The following is a 23,056-nucleotide window of genomic DNA, read 5'->3' as shown; positions in this document are numbered from 1 at the left end:
TAAAACAATAGTTCAGGTTTCTGAAAACACCATTTATTTCAGGTCTGTGTTTAATTATTTTTTCAACATTTTTTTTTTTAACTTTCTAGAGATTTGCACAAACAAATCAAGTGGATATAAAGTCATTACACCCTGTGTATATTTAATCTGTTGATAACATCAATCATGGTGCCTGTCTTGCTTTCACTGGCCAGACAAGGCTTAAAAGATCAAGAGACAAGACTGAAACTCCTGTTTAACATCACATTTATTTAACAAAAAATGTGTCTTTAGGATGAGCTGGAGGCAGCCACTGCAGCACGTCTGGGTTTGGGGGTGGTACCTTCCCTGAAACCATTCCTGGAAAAAACAAAAAAATTGAATGTGAATCAGAAAAATGCCATTTGAGTAGAGTAAATCCTGGTGATTAGTCACTATATTCCACATTCCTTTATAAAAAAAAAAAAAAAAAAACACTTTATGCCACATGGACTACAGTCTTCTGCCAGTAGTTAGTCTGGTGAGCTAGCTAGCTAACCAGCTAAAATAGGAACAGCTGTTGAGAGCCGATGATTGATTCTTCATTATAAAAAGGTTTAATTCTCCTTGACTTGCTTAAAACAAAAAGTATAAATAGAAAGTCTGTGGCACAAATGACATTAAGCATGCTAGTGCTTTTGGTAAGCAAACACAAATTGGCATTTCAGTTAATAATACAAAAAAAAAGTAATCTAAAAAGAAACGAGTCCCCAAAAAGAACTACGAGTTTTATAAATTCAGCTTTACTGAGATTTAGCATCAATGAATAGGCCGTTTTCAAAGCAGACATTTTGACTTGTGACATCAGGGGAAGCACAGGTGTCAGTGTCTCAATTAACGAGCATACACAGTACCAGTATCCTGAACTGGCACAGCTAAGTGAAATGGAGGCAGTAATAACATTAAATATTTAACTATCCACACGCGCACACACAAGGATGAAAGCAAAACCTACAGTCAACTTAATTATGCTAATGTTATATGAATTACAATTAAACTGGGGTTTGTTTTGCTTGAGACACCTGGAACTGTCTCAATTAGAGACACCATTGGGCTCACAGCACTCCAGAGAATTGGTCTGTCCCTAATCTCGTTTTACCAATGATGCTTACCTCAGAGAAAATACCGATATCATATTGAATTCATTTGTTCAGACATTTATTTTTCACCATCATTGGCAAGCAGCATTGACGAGGCTTATAACAGGACCAGACAGGTTGCTAACAGAATCTCACTGTATTTGGCAAAGCACACACATTTCCTCTGCCAAATCGGTTATATTTTATAGTATGCCTGATGTAATGTGACAAAACAGCCGGCAAATATGTTGTAAAAAACCTGTACTGTTCACAATAAAGTACACCAGATTCCCTGCCACTCGAGGCCCATTATGGTTACAAACCACCCCCTTTTTGATTGAGTGGAGGAGGGAAAAGACCTGTGGGAGACTAAACTCCCCTTCACCTGGTGGTAAAAAATACCCTCTGTTCAGTTCCCCATTGCAAAAATGAGCAAGCAATGAAAGAAGTTGAGGCACACTTGCATTGTAGACAGGCCGTGCTACCAGAGATATTTAGTTTACAGCCTTGCGTTTATAGTCTCCAATTGAAAAGCAGCTCAGTAATTACATTAGTCTTGTGTTTTTGTAAACAGTTTTAAATTGTTTATAACCATGTTTTCATGACGCAAAGTCAACTGTCAAATGCAAAGTTTCTTTAACTGTTTCATATCACGGCCTGAAATCAATATGACCACCTGAATGGGGAAATCTGCTGATAACAGCTTTCCCTTGGCAGTTAAAAGTAAGATGCCAGAATCTTGTTTATATTCCCTGATGGGAATATGTCAACACAACATCAGCAAATCCCATGTTTGTAGTTCAAGTTGATTAATCAATGTAGTAATCTTAGAAAGCGATACTCATGTCTAACAGTTTTAGAAGCTATTTCAAGCGAACACATTTTCACGGTGGTCTTTGGGTTAATTATGTTTTAAAGTCCTAGCATCAAGATGACATTTCATCCTGTGTATTACTGATGCCAAGGCAATAAAAACCCATCACCACTGAACTGAAGCACATACAGCAAACAAGTGGTCACAGCAGAATCGACACATAACTAGCAACACATCTAGAACCACTTGCTCTGCTCTGTGTTATCTTAGCCGTGTGCATGACATTTTAAGACATTACCTGAATCTGCGGTAGACAACCTTCAGGTGTCTCAGACGGCCAGTTCCAGTGGTGTTCCTCCTCTTGGCCTTAGCGCTCCAGTTGTCTACAAAAACAAACCGGTTGGCCATTCACAACAATGAAGAGCTGGATAATGTACCAACACAGTTTCTGGTCTAACACTTATATGTAGTGTAGTGATACAACGTATCGAGTAGGTTCTATTTGACTACAATGAAAATTATTGTGCTCATCTGGACATTACATCTGAGAATAATTATTTCTCAAAACACCACATCACCCAAAACTTAATGAAGTATTCTGTGAAAGCTCCAACAGCAAAACTTCCGCATTATGTCATAAATAAGTCACTGTGGGTTGTTGCATTAAAGGCAATCAAAATCTGCTCAAAGACTTGTACCTCTATTAAATAAGGACTTAAAGCAACTTCCCCACAGGGTTGCCTGCCATTTTTAGTCAACAGTTCACTTGCATGGCATGTTTTGTTATTTAAATGTGTCATTAGGTGACTTACACTTTCTCTTGCGCTTCTCGGGGTAGCCACACTTGCCACAGGAGGACTTCTGCAGGTGGTAGGCCTTGGACCCACAACGACGGCACAGGGTGTGCGTCTTGTTCCGGCGCTTACCGAAAGATGATGTTCCCTTCGTCTGAGAGGAGAGACCATTAAGAGATCAGAAACAATTCCCAAAGACTTAATTGCAGGTCAAAGCTCTGACAAGTCTTGTCTCAGTACAGAAGAATGAATCATAGGAAATCATTTGTTCAGACATTTGTGTTTATAAACATCATTGACAAGACTCATATGACCAGCTAGCACCACTTGATGTTGGAGGAAAGGGATTTAATATCGATCACTGCCTCCGTGTTAGCAAAACTATATATATTCTCTGTAGCTACATACATTAGTATAAAGCCACCAAAAGGTGGCATCTCGTCCTCAGAGTTTGCAATTCTGCATTTGTCACAGTTGCATACTAACAGTGTGTACATACAGAGGAAGCACATTCAATGCGAGCCAGAAATGCTAACATTAGCCGCTATGGAAAAGCTAGTATGCCATTTAGCTTGCTACCGTGGCAAGACGAATAATAACAGTAATTCGTATGTGGTTACCTGGCGGGTTTAACTAATAATATTCAGAGTAATCTAAGCGGTATCGGGTCTTTTCCCGACTAGCTAACTTAGGCCCATTCTGTACCCTGAACCTCAATGCTACGAGCAGCAACTAAATGCTGGATGGATGCAACAGGAACAATGTTAATTTTATTAGAATGCAGCATTATCTGAAAAATACTTCACCCAAACGATTACGATGTTTATCCGACATCGAAACACCAACAGTCCGTATCGGATAAAGAGTACATTACACAGATGTTAAGAGATTTCTGTCTGCCAGCGTTGAAGCTTACCATTTTCGTCCAGTGGCTAAGGGAAAAGAGACCGGAAGAGGAGCTTGCGCCGCATCAAATCATATCCGCGCTGCTTCCTGTGTGACACAGAAATGTGACCCCATGTAGCATTTTGGTAACATAGTTAGCAAAACGAGACGTTAATTTGATTTCCCTGCCTATGACATATAGCATTTTAGCAACATACGTTATCATTAGCCTACACTGTTACGTCCCTTTTTTGGAAACGGAGACAATAACACTGCAATTAGTGAGTTGACAGAGTCAGAGTATTTTGTTGTTTATGAGGCAGAAAATAATTACAAATAACAACTGACACTCATTCCCTTCTAAAACATCCAGCTACACTGAACGTTACGACATATTGCCTATGCTTATATATATATATATATATATATATATATATATATATATATATATATATATATATATATATATATATATATATATATATATCATCCTTAATGTTGAACAAAATTAACTACAGACCATCCTGTGTTGGGATCACATCAGCTGCAACTCCAAATCGGGCCAGGGGTGCCCATGGACAACACCCATCTTTAAATGGGTTCTTTTAGTCTTTAAGTTAAACCTACACGTCTGTAAATGACTGCATTTTGCATGTTTGGGACGCAATCGTGGTGACAAAATGTGTCCACAGTCAGACAGAAATATAAACACCTAGCTAGTTCCTGCTATAAGTGTCACATTTTCCTATAAGACACACACACACACACACACACACACACACACACACACACACACACAGACAAACACTGTGCACTCTTCCTTTTGGAGATATTCTGTGTATGTCCAACTAGGAGGAGCCCTATAGGGCAGACCCAGAACGCTTGAGGACTATATGCAATCTGGCCTGGGAGTGCCTCAGGTGCTGAGGGCCATTGCTTAAGATAAGAATGTCTGGAATTCTTTGCTTAACCTGCTGTCTCACAACCTGGACCAATATAGGCTAAGTGACAAGAAAATAAATTGATGGATGGCTAAAAGTGGGGGAAAAAAGGCCCTTGTAGGCTACAATACGTGTCACTATAAAAAGTGGCTTAACAGATTTGCAGACACGCTCACTGATCACTTATGATGTGTAGGGCAGATATATTCAATCACATGTCCGACACCATGGTCACATGATGCTATAGGTGATTCTTCTTTCACATTGACCTGGCTCTGCTGCAGTGGTGGCCTAAAGGTTAAAGAAGCGAGCTTGTGACCGGAAGGCCGTTGGTTCAATCCCCAGACCGACAGGATAGAATCTGGGTGGGGAAAGTGAAAGAGCAGCGCTTGTCCCTCCCTCATGACCACCACTGAGGTGCCCTTGAGCAAGGCCCTTAACCCCAGCTGTTCAGTGGCCAGCAGATCAGACTGTGGTTGTGCTGGGCAGCTTTCAGGTATGAATGTGTAACTGTGTGAATGTGACAGGTTGTCGTTGCAAATGAGTATTTCTTCTCAATTGACTTACCTGGATAAATAAATGTTAAATAAAAAAAAAAAAGGTGTTAATGCAATACTGCTGAATCAGTCCAGGCTGTAGACTTTGATAACACATTTAAAAAGCTGTCAAAGTGGACACTGGCAGAAATGAATGGCACTAATACTGTTATCAGCACCAGTGCTATAAAGATTCCTTGGTTTCTGTCAGGAGTTTGGCTCTGATGAGGTGCTGCTGTCAGGGCATAAGGGTTGAGCTTTTTAAGGTTTTAAAGTGTCCAGAGGCCCTTAACGGTGGGAAATTCAAATTAGACAGAAGATGGGTAGCCTATCATTAATGCAGTGCAGAAAATCTTTTGTCTGTGACTTTGACATGAACTGCAATGAATAATAAGCATAAAGAAAAAATAAATCATGTGCAGGGGTTTTGCAACAGCATGAGTTCTAAAGACATTGTTATGAAATGTAGGCTAATTTTAGTTTAGTGGCAGGTCCTGATACTTTTTTTCCCCCAGCCTATAAGGAGGTCAGATGTAGCCTATCAGGTGAATGTATATATTTTCCGAGCACGGGTGTAAAGGAGACCATGACCTTGGGTTTTGGCTGAGTGAGGAGCATCTGAATGAAACGCAGCGCGCCCCCGGCTGGCTGAGAAAAGGCGCATCGTCCTCCTTTTACATTTCAGTCACGCAGCTTTGCTCAGATTTGAGATGAAGCATGGAGGATGTGTGTTTTATCAGTAGCCTAATTTAAATAAAAGAAATCCACGCTTTGCATCGATGCCTTTGCTTTATCTGATTTAACATTTGGGGGTTTATTCTAGAGCAATTACCTTTGGAGCGCGTCATTTTGGATAATCTGCATTGCTTGCATCCGACCGAGCGACTGCACCTCGTCGAAGGACGTTTAACGCTTTTACACCCGTCCGTTTGCAAAAAAAATAGACTCTAGCCTAAATATAGCCAATAAGAATTATTTTTGGCTGACGTGGACACAGGGTCATTAATGATTGGCAATTAATGTCACAGCTGGCGATACATTGCGATGCTTATCGTCCAACAGCAATGATGCTGCAGTACGAGAGCAGTATAGCCTAGGAAGGTGATGGACAATGTCCTGTCCAGCGGGTACACGACCCCTGCGCTCCTGGTCCTGAATGCAGCGGAGAGAGACACCTAACCGGGTGTCACCGTCAACCCTGGATGCTGCGCCGAAGAATGGGATACGCCGACCCATCGTCGGGTAAAGATATACTAGGCAATAGATCCCTTTGTTTTATATTTATTTGCGCATTTGGACTCGTCACACTATTGCAACAAATTCTCTACGGAAAAAACTACATTAAGAGGTAAGTGTCGATTATCTCTGTTCAGTCGCCATTAACAAGTCAATTATAGAGCGCAGGCCTTGCTTGTCGAGCTATATACACTGTAAGGATAACATCCAGCTTTCAAAAGCATGCATTCATAGCCGTTTTGTGTGAGGCTTATTGCTCAGTTTGGATCCCACATATTAACTGGATAGTGAAAAACAAATCATGAATAATAACATGATAAATTGTTCAGTATAAATGGGAGTAGTCTGGATGAACTACATGTCGGGAGGCATGGGGAAAACAAGCTTGCGTGGCTGAAAAGAACAATAGCAATTAACCATCCATCTTTTTTCCCAGTGCATAGAAACAATTTCCATTGGATTTATTATTTTTTGATATTTTCTGAAAACGAAGCATCACATTCATGCCATACACAGTGCTCCGTCTGTGTATGGTAATGTTTTCCCTTTCTTTCTTTTTTTCCCCCAAAGATCTTTATTTGATTTTCCGTTTCAGCCTTCTTGACTGGTCGTAGCCTACATCTTACAGAGGCATCAGATTATCATAATGACACTGAAAGCTATTGGAGCTGATGATGATTACAGATATCAACATGATAAGGATGATGTGTATTTCTTATTGGTCCCTGTTAAATACATAATTTACCAGGCTGCACTCAGTGTGCACACACAGCCACTGCAGAGCCATGTTTTATAATACCTCTGCAACAGTATTTGTCTCCCTGATATGGGTTCTTGAGCTGGTTGGAAGTCCACTTTTGCACTCATCTACCCCCATTTAAAGACCAATTTATCCACTAAAATGCATGCCCCTTTCATTGTCATTCTGAGAAAAATTTCAGTGTGAGACGAGCAGATGCTGAGAAGCTGGGATGTTTGATCTTTAGGTGGTTTAAGAAAATCTCACCAAATCTCACTCCAAACAAAAGAAACAATCTGAAAACTTTATCCCCACCTCCAGATATTTGACAGACAGGACATATATGTTAACTTCAAAGCAAACATATATGTGCTGCAATCTGAAAGCTACCCACAGCTAACCCCTCCCCTTCCACCCTGCTGGGCTGGTCTGATGGTACTCAATGTGGATTCATGGCATCGCCACCTCTGCGGTGAGATGCATGAATTCGGACCGACACACACCTTCCTTCGCCTGTGCCCCTTTAGGACAGAGAGAGAGAGAGAGAGAGAGAGAGAGAAAGAGGGGGGGGACATGCCATACAACAGAAACCAGTAGACTCCTGCAGCGGCAGCCATTTTGCTACAGTCTGTCTGCATACACACCTCAGTGCAAGTGGGGGAGAGAAAGGAGGGAGATGGCAAGAGTGAGCGGGAGTTATGAAATGAGTGTGTGTGTGTGTGTGTGTGTGTGTGTGTGTGTGTGTGTATATGTGAGATGCAGAGAGAGAGGGAGAAGACGTCATCTTATGACATCTCTCCAAGCGTAAACAACCAGAAATCATTGTCCACATGGGTTCGACCACACCCAGCCTCTTTTCCTGCTAAACCTGAGCATAAGAACAAGGTGACAGGCTGTTTATCATGCGCTCTTGTGTTTCAGGGCAACAAAAACAAACATCTTTGCAAATTACTAGAGGTGTCTAACGGTAGCAGAGGAGACATTTGGGTGCTTAGATTGGGAGAAAGCTGAGGAAATAACATTTCATCAATACATCTTACATCAGCTTACTTTGTGTATATGTCCATCGTACATTACTAAAGGGCAAAGGGCTGTCAACTGAGGACACCCATTAAAGTCAGACAAGTCATGAACATTGTTGTACTTGATAATTTTGGCCATTCAGTTTCCATAGAGTCCCATGAATCGACTCGCTGCCGGCCTTCACTCACATTAAGATGAAGTAGCGGAGAATGTAGGATTGTAAAATGGCAGTGCAGATTCAAGAGGGAAGCTTATTAAATGATCACAGTGAGTGACACACTTCTGCAAATGAAGGCATATTAACTTTCAACTCTATTTGACTTGAAGAGGGTGATATTTAAAAATACTCTCAGCTACAAAGAGTAGCACCAAAGGCTCCAGGCTGGAGCAGGTTGGTTAGGAACCATCCAAAAACATTGTGGCTTTGCAATTGCAACAAATGATTATCTTCATTGTCAGTTAATCTGTTGATAATTCTATATCTATATAACAGAAGAAAAAGTAAAAAATGCCTCTCACAGTTTTCCAGAGGTCAAGATGACATTCTAGAATTGCTAGTTTGTCTAACCAACTGTCCAAAACCAAAAATAAACTCAATTTAGATTATTATTATTTAAAACAAAGAAAGGCAGAAAAATCTCAAAGTTTCGAGAAGAAACCAGCAAATATTTGGCATTCTTGGTTGATAAATAACTTAAAAAAATACTATTATCAAAATGGTTGGCTTTAGAGTAAATACAGTCTAATGTTGTATGTGACTCTGTTTATGAGCCCTTCTTGATGCATCATGTATTTGGGTTGTATCTCTGCTATTCTGAGAGGTTTCTGTGTTTCTTTTTTTTCAGGGCTGTGTATGAATATATTGATTCTAACACGTAGCAGCATGGAACCAGTAGTTCATCATTTATAAGACACAGTGGTTACACCATTTGTGGTTCCCCGGTAAAAGTTAAAGCAAAAAGGAAACAAGAAAGAGATTGAGAGGATCTCAAATCTGTTTTCATAAATTACAGCATTTCATTTCCTATTTTGATAAAGACAATAAGGTTAATAAGGAGCCCTTAGTCGTTAAAGGAAAATACCCCTGGACATAATAAATGGACATCAGTGTGTCAATGTGCCAGGCCTACCCTAAAACCCAGCCAAGTCACAAAATCCATTAGTATAAAAGTCCTTGCTGCTTTCAAGTACCATTAACAACGCTCAAGGGCAGAAACAGACACAAAAGTCTGTTTGTCTGATCTACTGCTGAGATTACTGTCTGAACTGGGCTCATAATTGAGTCAATGGGAGATAAATTGACTCTTAATGTTTGAATTGAAAACACTGGATTGATCTGTGAGTCAGTGGTAGTCACATGAGATTGATTAGGGTTTTGTTGGTAGCCACACTATTGGAAAATATCAGTATTGTATATGTGATATTGATCAAGTCAAGCTTTAATAGGTATAGTGTTTTGGTGATGATTAAGATTAATGGTATATAAGCGACTAAATCATTCTGGTTTGATTAGCTTTTCTGTATAACAGCTGTCCTCTTTTAGGGACACATCCTAAACCAAGGCTGATTTTAGGATGTTCTTTTATGCAGCTGGTTGCAGAGTGTTATTGAGGTGTTGAAGTGGCACTCAGAGAAAGCGCCTGCAGATCAGTATTGACACTAGTCGCCAATGGTGAATGCTCGATCACATAATGTACCCAGAAAGGCTCTTCTGGTTCAGTTTCTCTGCTAAATTTATTACACCACCCACAGAGCACTCTCAGAAATGAGTCACACATGAATACTTGCATAATAATCAGTCAGTAATGGGAGAAGTTTTACACCCATTGATATTCAGATGTAAAATGTGAATTGTCAGTTCACACATTGAAAAACTCCTAACCTTTCATATGTAGAACTGATTTTAAAGGATACTTATTGTAAACAAATCCCATGAAAAGACCAAAACCAAAAATAATCACAGTCTGATGTAATGCATTCCTCTGTGCCACAGGCCTCCATTTTTGTCAAAAAAAATATATACACGAATGAGAAACACAGTTGCACTAGGTGACTCTTTGCTTCATTACAATAGTATGGTAGTATAGTATATCATCCTAGTTCTGTAAATACTAGCCAACGCACAAAATCTGTGGCTGAAACTAGTCCCAAACAAATACACAATTTACTTCTATTTGAATGATGTTTGATATACAGTCCACTGTCCAGCTGTTTTAGGAAATTACGGAGCCCTTTTTAAAGAATAGAAGTATATACTATATGTATGTCTTAAAGGAACCAACGAAGTTATGCATTGTTGGTTTTGATCTTTTTATGGGATTTGTTGACAATAACAAAAATGTAGAATATTGCTAACCATACCTTAAATACACAATATATATATATATATATATTTTGAAGGCTTGATATTGTTTAAGTTTCACCTTGTTCTCCCGTAAGGAGACTAAACCCAAAAAGATTACATTACTGAAAACAGGCTCTGAAAATACTGATGCCCCTTATCTCTCTAAAGATTTGTTAGAATGCACAAGATTCTCATTACAGTAAGTATGAGTGCTTTATAAACAACCTGCACCAAATGGCCTCCTCTGATAAATTCACTGTGATGATTATAGTGAAAACTGATGCAACATAGGCCAAGATATCCTGTCTAGTAAAAAACACAGCACTACATTTACGGTAATGCAGCCACGAGCGTCTTTTAGACACATCACCTTTAAAAGTAATATCTGGCTGAAAATATGGTATAAATTGTTGAATCTGTTGGCAAGTCTGTTGTTGGCATCTCTTCCTCAGCAGTAATTTGACACACAGCAACATTATGGGGCAGTGGTGGCCTAAAGGTTAGAGAAGCGAGCTTGTGACCGGGAGGTCGTCGGTTCATATAAAATCTGGGTGGGGAAAGTGAAAGAGCAGCACTTGTCCCTCCCTCATTACCACCACTGAGGTGCCCTTGAGCAAGGCCCTTAACCCCAACTACCAGTAGAGTTGCTCAGTGGCCAGCAGATCAGACTGTGGTTGTACTGGGCAGCTTCCAGGTATGCATGTGTAACTGTGTGCATGTGATCAGGGTGTTCCTGTTCCTGTGTTCCTCTCAGTGAACCTTTCCCTGAATAAATAAAGGTAAAAATAAAAATAAACGTTGGCAACTATTATTGTTCCCCCTTAAATCACTGTGGCTTCAATATATTGAACTAAAAGTCTAAACACTTCCGCTTGCCAATATTACAGTGTGAATGTTTGAATCACACTCAGCATATTGGCAACAGCCCAGCATTTAAACCATGACGTCATTACCATTAAAAAGGAATCCATTCTAACCATGTCTGGTGCCATACTTTGACTTGTTTTTCTTGAGCCAAAAAGCTGGTCCCCTTAATGTGTGCATGTGTGTGTGTGTGTGTTTGAGAGAGAATGTGCAAATTTGAGTTTTATGAGTGAACACATTGGTTGGGTTGTATGTGTTTGACATTTGCACATTAAGAACACTAAATCCCAAATAAACTGACTCATTTTCTTACTAGTGCGCAACAGTTTAGCCGACTCAAAGGGGACGAGACAGGAAATTGGACCGGTCCCATTAATTTCTCGGATGATGGATCTCTGAAGTCTGCCAGAAATGGAAGGAAAAGGTACCTTTCCAGCGTGACTGACTGCACTACACCTCTGAGAAAGGGAGTGAGAGAGAGAGAGAGAGAGAGAGAGAGAGAGAGAGAGAGAGAGAGAGAGAGAACGAAAGAGAGTGAGTGAGTGAAAGAGAACACAAGTTTAAAATACATGTGATGACCCAGCCCTGCATGTGTGGCCTGGGCCGCTGTTACGCACAGCAGTTTACTCAGATGCTTTAGAGAGAATAGAAGCTGCAGCACATGTACACTTTTTTTTTGCTCTACTTGTTTTGAAATCTGCAGGTTGAGTAAGTTAGCAGGGGTGGACTTCAACACATATTTAACTCTAACTTAACCTGTCTGCATGTTGACAGATGTTTCCGTCAGAATTTTCAGCCAGATTCACAGATCTCCGTAATAGTCACACCCTGCCTAGCCGATATTAAGAAGAAAAAAAAAAGGTAGGCCAGTTTGAAGGCATTTTTAGTATTTTCACAGAAACCCAAGAATGCCTCTTTCTTTTTCATTACTCTGAAAGGTATAAACTCTCATATTTTTTCAGTGGTGGTTGCACTTTAGATTTGCTCTTGCATGTTGTCTGATCTCGTCCACTTCGACCCCAGATCCTACCTTTTCAGAAGCTGGTTGAACCACGGTCTCCTGTTGATGTACTGGCTTCTCCTCGTACGTCTGTGTCCCATCCAGCACCCATCTCTGAATGCCTTGTCCTCCTCAATCTGTGTCTCATGTGTTCTGCACAGCTCTGTGTGTATGCCATGTACATAGTGTGGCCACTTCTTCTGCTCCCCCTATCTACCCTTCTCACATCTGCATTGTCTCTCTCTGCGACCTGGATTTACCCCCTTTTCCACTTTACTTTCCTTGTCACAATAAGACAGAAAGGTGCCGGAATTGTTTTTGCCCCAAAAGGTCCAAATCCAAATTGCACTGAGCAGTAGATGTCAGTATCTGTGGTAAGATGCTGGTTAGTCTCATTCTGGATTGGTTTTGAACCAGCATTGTACGCTTACCTAAGATGCCACATGAGATGAAAATCATCTCATCAAGTGAATTGCTCTCTCGCTTTTAGAACTACACAGAGAACACTTGCAAAGGTTTCATCATCTTAGCTAAAACAAGCATGAATAGCCCTATTCAGATATTAAAAAAAACAGACGCTCCTCTCAGTAAACCCTCAGAAATACACTGCATCATCAGGTGGATGTAGACAACCAGTTTCATCGTTCCCCATTTGTACGATTTCATCTGAGCATCTTGTTCCTTTAATGCATCTCTCCATTGTAATGCTCGTTGTGTTTTTTTTTTAATTATGATTCTTTGTTTTATTAACTTGCTTCATTTACCTCCACAGCCACGGGTAATATTCTGCAATATTATCCATCTTCCAAAACACCACAATCCATTTACACACATCTACAGTATCTGATGTGACCAAAAACCAACATTCATTCTTACAAATACATTGCAATTGCTGCCATTTTGGCATTTAATCCTGTCACTCTCCATCGAGCATTGCACATGTAAATTTGAAAAATATATTAGGACATTTAAAGCATTCCAACATTCAGATGTACCTCAGAAGGGGTATATTTTAAAATTATGACCACTGTAGATTTTAAAAGTTAAATAGAAAAGTAAAATGATCTGTATGGATCAGTATCTCTATTTATATAAAACAAGTTTATTTAAAAAAAAAAAAGAGTTTTGTGGCCCTCTGCCCCAACGTAAAAGGTAAATTATAGATCAGGGCTAAAGAGAGCAACCCTTGGGTGAAAGTATTGACAATTAGACAAAATCATTTGGCTGATGTAAAAACTTAATGTACATTTGTTACATTTTAGTGCATGTTAATTGCCTCATGCCTGTGTAGCAAAGATAAACAGTAAATTCAAACATTTCAAAGGCCTTTTCAATGCTTTTTAAAGTTTATTTTGAAGCACTTGTTTTAGTCACATTCTACTAGAGAATTAGTATGAGGCAGGCAGAAAAAGGAGGATTCTTCCACTCTATGAGTTCCCTGACTCAGATAAATATCTATATGTATATGCCAATTCCAAATTTCAGAACTTACATCTCAAACATCTAACATAGTGATCTAACTGAACCTCTTTATCAGCAAATAACTTCATCTACTAAATGTTTCAGCAAAGTGCCCGTAATCCCAAATTTCCTCTGCCCAACATGATAATAACACCGTTACACTAGTGCTTTCCTTCATGTCCCCTTTCAACCTTCATCTTAACCAACCCCACCACGTCCCAAAACACAAATGCACAAATTTGATCCAGACTGCTTTTATCTTATTGCATGTAAATACGTTGTTGTGCTGCAAGATATGATGCATCAGTGAGTGCACGTATAAATGGCAACTTATTAACACTTTCACTGCAGATGCATTTTGTCAAATCCACCAAAACACAGTCACACCACCATACTGAAGATATTATTTTTGTTTGGTTAATGTTGACATTTTAATGTGATGATTGTTTTATATATGTAAAATTGATTGATCAGATTCTTTAACTCTAGTTGAAAGTATGAAATTCCAAAAAATCCTGTTGGTTATTGCCTCCATGCTCTGATAACCAGTTTGCATGAACATCTGTGCATGCGTTTATGTGCACAATTGTATCAATTAGTACAAATGTCATGTTATTTCCAGCACAATTGACATACCGTATTACTTTTAAGCAGTTAATTATATAAATGTAATAAATATATTGCACTGCCTTACGCAAAAGCACTCATACTCATATCCATCAGACACTGCACTGCTATCAAATCAACCATCTTAACAAGCTATGCAATGGAATAACCAATTTGCTATTTCAGTTTGTTTCTCTTCTAAATTAATATACATCATAACCACTCAAATAAGTGAAAATATGAGAGGTAATATTTTTCTTCAGTTAGTGTATCACATTGGTTTAGGCTAAGATGTATTAGAATCTGGTGCAAGTGTCCAGTAAACCGTAAGTTACAATCCTGTTTGTGACACCTATAATCAATTGCATCACTTCTGTCATTTGTCATCCCACAATGCCACACTGATATTATTTCATAAAGACATTTTGAAATAAATGTAAGCTATTTCTTTGTATTGTGTCTATTCGCACTGTTTCGTATATTGCATTTTATCTCCACAGTTTTTTTGTTAATTCTGTTTATGCTCTTGTGTGTGGAGAGGTTTAGGCCGAGGATGACTGTGTCTATCCCTCCAGGTATCTGGAAAACTATGATGGCTCATATGAATACAACTCCACTGCATGCAGGGAGCTCAGGCAGGAGATTATGGACGTCAAAGTCTTGACAATGTGAGTGTTCATTATGACGTAGCCCACACCTGCGGTGGACAACTCTATTTAGAGTAACATCTTTTTTCCCTTAGGTGACCCTCTATCACCTGGTAGGTAGGGAGAAAATTCACCACCTGTTTTGTGATCTATACATATACTTAAGTTGCTAAATATCTTTCAGGTCTGAGGAAACAAATATCAACTGTCACTTTAATCCTAAATAGCCCAAAATATTGTCTGTGGGACCTCAAAAAGAATGACAGCCTTTAAATAGTTTCCTGTGTTCAGTGAGAACTGTGAAAAACTCCTTTAGCTTGTTGACTGTTGATTATCGGCTCTGTGAGGCTGTGCTTAGGCACAGCATCGCTTTGAGCTAAATGCTAATGTCAGAATGTTAACATGTTCACAATGACAACATGCTGATGTTAAGCAGGTGTAGTGTTTAACATTCAATATTTAAAGCTTTAGTGCGTTACTTTTTTATATGAATGAATGTCCATTACATTCAAGCCATTGCCAAATGAGTTGATACAAAGCTAGTTAAGACTATCAGCTCCACCAAACTCTCTTTCTGTATTTTTTCAGTATGGCTATGTTCAGAAACTGGTGTCGTCCGGCGACTTTCGCATGCAGAAAATCGAGCAAAGATAATTACCTCTTCTGAAGAGTCCATCATGTTTTCTTAATCCTCCGTGTCCTCCTTGGCTACATGCAACTGGCTGGAAGAGGGGTGGGGGTGGTGCGGATCACGGAAGGCTCGTATCATGTGGACACGCAGACAGTTTTGTTGTCATTACTTCCTCATGGGGGAAACAGAAACTATGCACTATAGCTTTAAATTTAGCATTCTAAAATTAGCTACCTAGCACAAAATACCAAGTGCAGCTGAAGCTGATGTCAATGTCATTAGTTTTGCAGGTATTTGGTCAAGAAAAACTTACATTTTAAAGTTATTAGAATTCATCCTGAGGGGGAACATGAATGTCTGCACCAAATGTCATGGCTATCCATCCAATAGTTGTTGAGACAATTCACTCAAAAACATGTCAACCTCAAGGTGGTGCTAGAGAAAAAGTCAGGGATCACAAAAGTCATTAGGATTGATCATCTGAACAAATGATCCTCTGGCGAACATGAATGTCTGCACAAAATGTCATGGCAGTCCACCCAAAAGTTGTTGAGTTATTTCAGTCCGGACCAAAGTGGTGGACAAACTGGCCTTCAATGCCATCCCTAGAGCTACAAACTAAAATACACACAATAAGAGACAAAAGACGTGTGTAAATATAAGATTGGCAGTATAAATGATTTTGTTAACTTTCACGTTGTTCAGTTTAAAATTATATCATTATAGTTTTGATATTATGGTGAATTACAGACCAAAAAAGAGATGCGTTTCCATTTCATTTCTAGAGTCTGGCATTCGATGTACATATTTTCCATGACTCTGACAGTAGCATTTCAGCTAAATGTGGCTGAGATGAGTTGAATTTAATGAATGGATTTGACGACTCTTGAGCCTATGAATAAGTTATTTCACCCACTTCTTTTTAATCATCATTAAGTGATTGACAGAGACTCTGTCATTATCTTATAACCAGCAAACAGCAAGTTGCCTAACTCAACTTTTATTGTCAGTTAAACTGCAGCACACTATAAATAACACATTATCACATTATGGAGCAGATGAATGCCTCAGTGAGCCGGTTGTGCTCAATGCAATTTGGGCAGCATATTTCCTTAAAACATTGTCCAGTGACCTTTTGTGCGTAACGCATTCTGAACGCTTGATGAATAATGGTGCCACTCTGCCCCCCAGAGCAAAACACATCTCCCAATCATCTCAAAGGAAATGTCAGTTCAAGGACAGCTATTTACAGACATGCTTGATGAAGCCACTGTCTTTGTATTAAGAAGTCTAGATCCAGTGCTGTCAGTAGAGCCATCACAGAGTAACTACTGCAATTTTCTGCCCCCTTGTTTGTCTTTGTGAGTCGTTTTTATGTTTCTTCAATTTACTACCCTTATAGAGACATTAATCGGAAAATACATGGCCATGGGTATCCTTCCTCATTCCACAAGTCTCTCTGCCTGTCTGCCAGGGTGAAAACCTCAGAGCTGTTTGAGCGATGGCGAAACCTGCAGGTGTGTAGATGGGAGCAGAACAAGGAGGAGACCAGCAACTTCAAGTAAGCATTAATCCGTCTCAATGTCTAGATTTTTTTTTAAATCTTGTACATGATTTCATTACCCCTCAGTTTGCACACTGCACATTTCTCTACTTTTCATTGTCTGTTTTTACAAATGCATTTTGGTGCTTTCAACCCATGTTCTAATTGGGTTCATATACAGCTAAAAAAAACATACTTAACATTGATTTATCACTTTTAGATTTTCTAATTTTATAAGAATTGCTTATAAACAGGATGTTGAACCAAGGATATGTTTCAGAAGTTCGCCACATAGCTGTTTGAAGTCTCAGAGACTCCAGCTGTAAATCTGTGGATTTTCATATTCTCTATATCTGTGATTGGTGTTGACAGCATTTTTTTATGCAAATCTACCCCGCCACACAGTCTATTTTGATTTCTGTAATGGAGTTTTATAACATCTTGTTCATAAGAGATCAAACAGGTGAGTTAGACTCCTACGGGGTCCAATTCATCCTAAACATAAGTAGAGTCATTATGTAGTATAACATACTATAGATTTCTTCATCTGTAATTGACTTTTTGGCAAACAAAAGTAATCTATATTTGTTCATACATAGTCCTTTAACATATTAAACAATTTTATGTGGTGCAATAACAGTGCTTTATGGTAATATCTGCATTTTGTCACCTTCATCAAATGTGAAAGCCCAGTTTGAGATCGGACAAAAAGAGAAAAAATCATATATTCAAAGCAAAACAATTGTTTTATTTTGCAATTACTATTATATATTACAATAATAACTTCTTCCTTTCTTTGGTTTCCTCCTGAAGGATGTCTCTGTCTCGCTGCTGTAATGCTCCTTCCTTTCTCTTCACCACCAAGAGGAACACTCCTGCAGGGACCAAGCTGAGGTACGAGGTGGACACCAGTGGTATTCTTCCCATCACCAATGAAGTCTTCAATATGTTCCAAGATGTGAGTTCATCACCTGTTTATGAGAGCTTGCTATGTTATTCTAACATTGGTCGGATGCTACTAAACCTGGTGATATGATCTTTTTTTATTTCGAGAGCCCACAATGCTGTCTGAATTTAACAAAATATGTCTGTTTCATCCAGGACATGCCGTATTCCAAATCACAGTACAAGAAATGTGCTGTTGTTGGAAATGGTGGCATCATCAAGAACACCAAATGTGGGAAGGAAATTGACTCAGCAGATTTTGTTTTTAGGTATACAGGATATAATCATTCAGTGTTTGTTTTTGTTGCTATGAATACAAGTTGGTTTTATGCCAACAGAGCATGCAATCCCAAAAGACCTATCCCTACATAGAACATTCTATATTACTGTTGAAATTTTGCCAGTGTAGTGTAAAAAAAAGTGTTACTGTTGCTACGCCTGTCAAGCTTTCTCTTCTTGCATAGTAGTCTACATTTTACAATGAAAATGGCAGATCTACCTTTTGAAAGTTTTAGTAATTTTGAAACCCTAATTTCAGATATAGGAAGACAAAAACAGGCTTCTTATTTCTGGCTGGTGACGGTCCTGGCTGAAAATAAATAGTTGCTGGCTGATTTTATCAGCTGTAGCTAGCAAGCTAAGGAAGCTAACATGAGATCGATAAAAACACTGTCACAAGCTGACTTCTTTAAAGTTTCATCTTACTTGTTTTAAAATGGGACTGCTGTGAAAGAGTCCTAAATGTGCAATTGATGGCTGTACTAACAGTATAGCTCCATGCCTCAACATGTGGGAAAATCCAAGGCTAGACAGGCCTGCCTTGCTTGGTTAAGGTTTCTAAGCTATGATTGGACAATTGCTGTTAAGGGGAGGGGTTTAGCAAACAGTCGGTTGATTTATTGTAGAAGCCCAACTCAAATACATTTAATCTCTTATCAGTGGACATGTTCTTGTTTTTTTTCTCCAGGTGCAACATACCACCCATCAATGCGAAGTACTCAGCTGATGTTGGCACTAAAACAGATCTGGTGACAATAAATCCTAGCATTATTACTGAGAGGTACTGTAAATATGGGTCTTGAGTGAGAAATCAGGCCTATCCCTCCCTCTCTCTCTCTCTCTCTCTCTCTCTCTCTCTCAATCTGTCTCTAGTCTCCTTCTCTTTTGGCTTTTGTAATGTCATGTTTTTCACTTCCTTTGCAGATTTCAGAAGCTGGAGAAATGGCGGCGACCGTTTTACGAAGTCCTTCAAAATTACGAGAACTCCTCAGTGGTGCTTCCCGCCTTCTATAACACTCGCAACACCGACGTCTCTTTCAGAGTCAAGTACATGCTGGATGACTTTGACTCCCAGAGAGGCGTGTTCTTCTTCCACCCGCAGTACCTGCTCAACGTGCAGCGTTTCTGGGCAGTGCAGGGTGTCCGGGCCAAACGGGTCAGCAGCGGCCTGATGCTGGTGACCGCCGCCTTAGAGATGTGCGAGGAAGTCCACCTCTACGGTTTCTGGGCGTTCCCCATGAACCCCTCTGGCATCTTCATCACTCACCATTACTATGACAACGTCAAGCCACGGCCGGGCTTCCATGCGATGCCCCATGAAATTTTCAACTTCATTCACATGCATACTCGTGGGATCCTCAATGTACACACGGGGCAGTGCACGTGATCCCTTACTCCTCTGCTTTAATGTGGTTAAACTTTTAGTTTTTTTTTATTTTCAATCAGGTTTACATGTTGTGTTTTATTTCAGTCAATGAGACTCATCACTTTTCTCTCTATTTAAAGAGTTGGCCTCACACTTATTCCACAACACAGTGAAGGTTGCTTGCTTTACTTGCCAACACACTTCTTTTTTTCTTTTCTTTTTTTTAAACAATGTTTTTATTGATTTCATACTTCTCTTTTCGATGTGTACGTTAATTTACTTAAATCAAATCACAACGGTCATCTCCGATTCTCTAACCATAGGATGCTTGTTTTTAATGTGAAAAGTGGTCTTCATAGTGATGTTGTTTCTGTGAAGTTTTCTAGTGGCTCTGCTGTACAGAGGTGTTGTTTTCTACCCAATGTTGCACAGATATTTATGCTAAAATGGTTCGCAGTGGGTGTTTTTTTGCCCCCTCATTCCTCCTGTCTTCTCTCCTTATCTTGGACACTCTGTGGGTGTGGCAGCTTTTAATGTTTGTGTAAAACAAAACCTGAACCTTGATATTAAGCTAATATTTGAAAAAAGGAAAATGAAAAAAGATTGTAACATTCAATTGTCTACTTTTGTAATCTATTTCCTATTCACCAGATTCACTGGGTGAATTTTTTAAAAACACTATTGAAACGGCGGTTTTCAGTGGCCTACTTTCTCCCATCTAAAAATATCCTCTGATATATCTGGTAAAAAAAAAGTGTGTATGAGAAGAGGCGAGGAGGGTTTTTTCCCTTTTTTTTGGCTTTTCATGATTTTGAACAAAAGCCAGATAAATATTTTGAAATGACACCACCTGAGCAAAATGTTGTTTTCAAGGCCGTCTTATTTGTATAGCAAAATAGTACTCATTGTACTGTTATGCCACCCAGCCTCTCGTGTCCTCTCATGTCTTAAGCCATGCTGCCTTATGAGATATCAAACCCCTCTATATGATATGCAATGCACACATGTGTTTTGCTTATCTACAAATACATTAACATCAAACTAAATCTTAATTTGTCTCTTGAATCAAGGACATTTGGGACTCTAAGGTATAGAAATTCATGTGTGTTTCTTATCTTATATTCTATTGGAATTAGCAATGTTCCTGTAAAATCTATTCATAATCATGTAACACTCTGCATGACTTTACTCTATGCTTGGCTTTGTGTGTGCCTGCTTCAATGATCACTGAAATATGTTTACACTTAAGCCTCAACTTGAGCGCACAGTGCTTTTGGAGATATGTATACAAACCTTTTCACAGAAAAAATGAATGGGTACGTTGAAATGTATAATAGTAGATGTAGTTCTCATTGATTAAAGATACACAAATGAAGATGGTTGCTGCCCTTTGTGAAGTGCTACAACACTTTTATTACTATTTCACCTTCCCCTTTGAACTGTGAAAATTCAGTTTGCAAGCATTGTGCATTTAAGCACTGGAAAGCTGTGTAGGTTTTTAACGTTTATTTTGTTGTACATGGCAAAAGTTTTTAAGAGACTGTAAAATAATATTTTGTCACTCTTCTGTTCATGCCCTGCTGTGCACTTTTCCATTTCATTTATTTTGTATTTGATGGACATCATTGCTAATAATAATATTGTTTCTTTCATCATTTATACAGACTATTTGTGTGTTTATGCACAAGAGATATGAGTTCAGCAAATATGAACACCAAAAATGTTTTGGCGTGACCACTAAATTGTTGCACAGACACAACTGAATCAAGAATGGAAAAGGATTAGAACTGGTCTGTGTACTGAACAGATGTAATATATAACGCAGTACTTCTTAACTTACTCTGGATCATTCTTTTTAATGATAATGTGTTTGTAAATAAACTTGTTTGGATTTTCTCACTTATGTTTTATGGATTATTTATTATTATGTGTGTACATTAGAGTGAGTGGGGATGGCATAGAAGCACACTGCAATACCTGAGCTCATATTTTAGTATATTAATTATATACACCGTACTTCTGGGATGAAGTTGGGATAAATAAGTATGTTTGTTACAAAAGTCAAGTAAGTAATAAATAAGTCACTAGACCAGCCAATTGACCTATGGTTTTGGACTGGACTTGAACCCCAACGCTCCTCGTTAAAAGTCCTGTGCTTATGCACTCCACCAGCCTCCCTGACCACCAACCCAATAAGGATATGCACGTACGTATACAGTACAGGCCAAAAGTTTGGACACAACTTCTCATTCAATGCGTTTCCTTTTTATTTTCATGACTATTTACATTGTAGATTCTCACTGAAGGCATCAAAACTATGAATGAACACATATGGAATTATGTACTTAACAAAAAAGTGTGAAATAACTGAAAACATGTCTTATATTTTAGATTCCTCAAAGTAGCCACCCTTTGCTTTTTTTATTAACAAGGAAAAAAATTCCACTAATTAACCCTGACAAAGCACACCTGTGAAGTGAAAACCATTTCAGGTGACTACCTCATGAAGCTCATTGAGAGAACACCAAGGGTTTGCAGCGCTATCAAAAAAGTCAGGGGAGGAGACATAGTATAAAGACTGACAAAATCCCTTATTGACAAGTCGTGGTGCGTGAATGCCTCCTGTGAGTTCTCTTCAAGGCTTTGCCATTGGTTAACCACATAGCCACAAAACACACCGAGGGCCTGCCTCGCCATCATTTCTCGTCTGTTTCAGCCTACTCTCTTCCTCCGCTCTGCTGGACGCAAGGGAGAGGCGCAGCCGTGGTAACGTATGGTTGATGTCGCACACTTTTACAACTTTCTTGAAATAGTTGGCTGAAAGTAATGTAATTTTAAAACAATTTTAATGATAACATTTTAAAATAGTTAGCTAAAGTAGTTAAGTTAATGTATAACAACAGTTGACATTAAAATAGTTAACTAAAAGTAATTGATAAACGGTTGAATACCAAGCTTGCTAAAAGTGATGGATATCATAAAAGTAGGCTAATAGGCTAGCTAAATACACCGTCCAAATAGTTAACAAAAGAAATGGATAGTTTAAATAGTTCCAGTGGTTAAAATTAATGGATAACAGTTGAAACAGCTAGCTAGCTAATGTTGGCTAAAAGTAGGCCTAATGGATAAACAGTTTAAATAGTAGTAGCTAGTATGCTAAAAGTAGCCTATAACGTTACGGTTAAATGGTTAAAGTTATTTTAACAATATCCAGGTTTCTGATGAAGGGCTCAAGTTTAGTCTCATGATATTATTAACATGCAGTTCTGCTTCATTTAAATACAAGGGGAAAGTAAGAAAAAAAG

At 38.9% G+C, this 23,056-nt stretch overlaps 2 protein-coding genes and 2 non-coding genes across 9 annotated transcripts; 1 reads left to right on the top strand and 3 right to left on the bottom strand.

Annotated features, from left to right (window-relative positions):
- Positions 1 to 11: 11 nt before the first annotated feature.
- Positions 12 to 3,698, bottom strand: rpl37 (ribosomal protein L37). The gene is made up of 4 exons (XM_039779665.1): positions 3,622 to 3,698; positions 2,724 to 2,859; positions 2,210 to 2,294; positions 12 to 339 (listed from the first exon to the last, which is right to left on the bottom strand). The coding sequence occupies exons 1-4, from the start codon at positions 3,622 to 3,624 to the stop codon at positions 270 to 272; spliced, it is 294 nt and encodes a 97-aa protein (XP_039635599.1). The 5' UTR covers positions 3,625 to 3,698; the 3' UTR covers positions 12 to 269.
- On the bottom strand, positions 1,124 to 1,202 carry LOC120546141. The gene has a single exon (XR_005636816.1). It is a non-coding gene; the product is annotated as a small nucleolar RNA SNORD72 (small nucleolar RNA).
- Positions 2,931 to 3,010, bottom strand: LOC120546142. The gene has a single exon (XR_005636817.1). It is a non-coding gene; the product is annotated as a small nucleolar RNA SNORD72 (small nucleolar RNA).
- A 1,999-nt stretch (positions 3,699 to 5,697) lies between the features above and the next one.
- Positions 5,698 to 21,650, top strand: st8sia5 (ST8 alpha-N-acetyl-neuraminide alpha-2,8-sialyltransferase 5). 6 transcript variants are annotated; one of them, XM_039779659.1, is made up of 9 exons: positions 5,698 to 6,415; positions 11,590 to 11,697; positions 12,048 to 12,134; positions 14,916 to 15,008; positions 17,021 to 17,179; positions 17,975 to 18,119; positions 18,263 to 18,375; positions 19,074 to 19,166; positions 19,310 to 21,650. In XM_039779659.1, exons 1-9 carry the CDS (start codon positions 6,270 to 6,272, stop codon positions 19,770 to 19,772), a joined length of 1,407 nt encoding a protein of 468 aa, XP_039635593.1. In that variant the 5' UTR covers positions 5,698 to 6,269; the 3' UTR covers positions 19,773 to 21,650. The 6 variants fall into 6 exon arrangements, with proteins under 6 accessions (XP_039635593.1, XP_039635594.1, XP_039635597.1 ...); XM_039779660.1 differs by having other exon boundaries at positions 5,699 to 6,415; positions 17,093 to 17,179; XM_039779661.1 differs by lacking the exon at positions 12,048 to 12,134 and having other exon boundaries at positions 5,700 to 6,415.
- Positions 21,651 to 23,056: the final 1,406 nt, after the last annotated feature.

The sequence above is a fragment of the Perca fluviatilis genome, chromosome 17 (assembly GCF_010015445.1).
Source record: "Perca fluviatilis chromosome 17, GENO_Pfluv_1.0, whole genome shotgun sequence".
NCBI classification, from domain to species: Eukaryota; Metazoa; Chordata; class Actinopteri; order Perciformes; family Percidae; genus Perca; species Perca fluviatilis.
The sequence above is the reverse complement of the archived record's forward strand: the minus strand, read 5'-3'. Positions and strand labels throughout refer to the sequence as shown.

Excerpts from the sequence above, each read along its gene's own strand:
- rpl37 (XM_039779665.1), bottom strand. Across the intron at positions 2,295-2,723 it reads CGAGAAGCGCAAGAGAAAGT|ACAACTGGAGCGCTAAGGCC; the intron begins GTAAGTCACCTA and ends TTGTTTTTGTAG. Across the intron at positions 340-2,209 it reads GTTGTCTACCGCAGATTCAG|GAATGGTTTCAGGGAAGGTA; the intron begins GTAATGTCTTAA and ends TGTTTTTTCCAG.
- st8sia5 (XM_039779659.1), top strand. The coding sequence starts at position 6,270 with ATGCTGCGCCGAAGAATGGGATACGCCGACCCATCGTCGGGTAAAGAT. Across the intron at positions 6,416-11,589 it reads GGAAAAAACTACATTAAGAG|TGCGCAACAGTTTAGCCGAC; the intron begins GTAAGTGTCGAT and ends TTTTCTTACTAG. Across the intron at positions 17,180-17,974 it reads GAGGAGACCAGCAACTTCAA|GATGTCTCTGTCTCGCTGCT; the intron begins GTAAGCATTAAT and ends TTCCTCCTGAAG.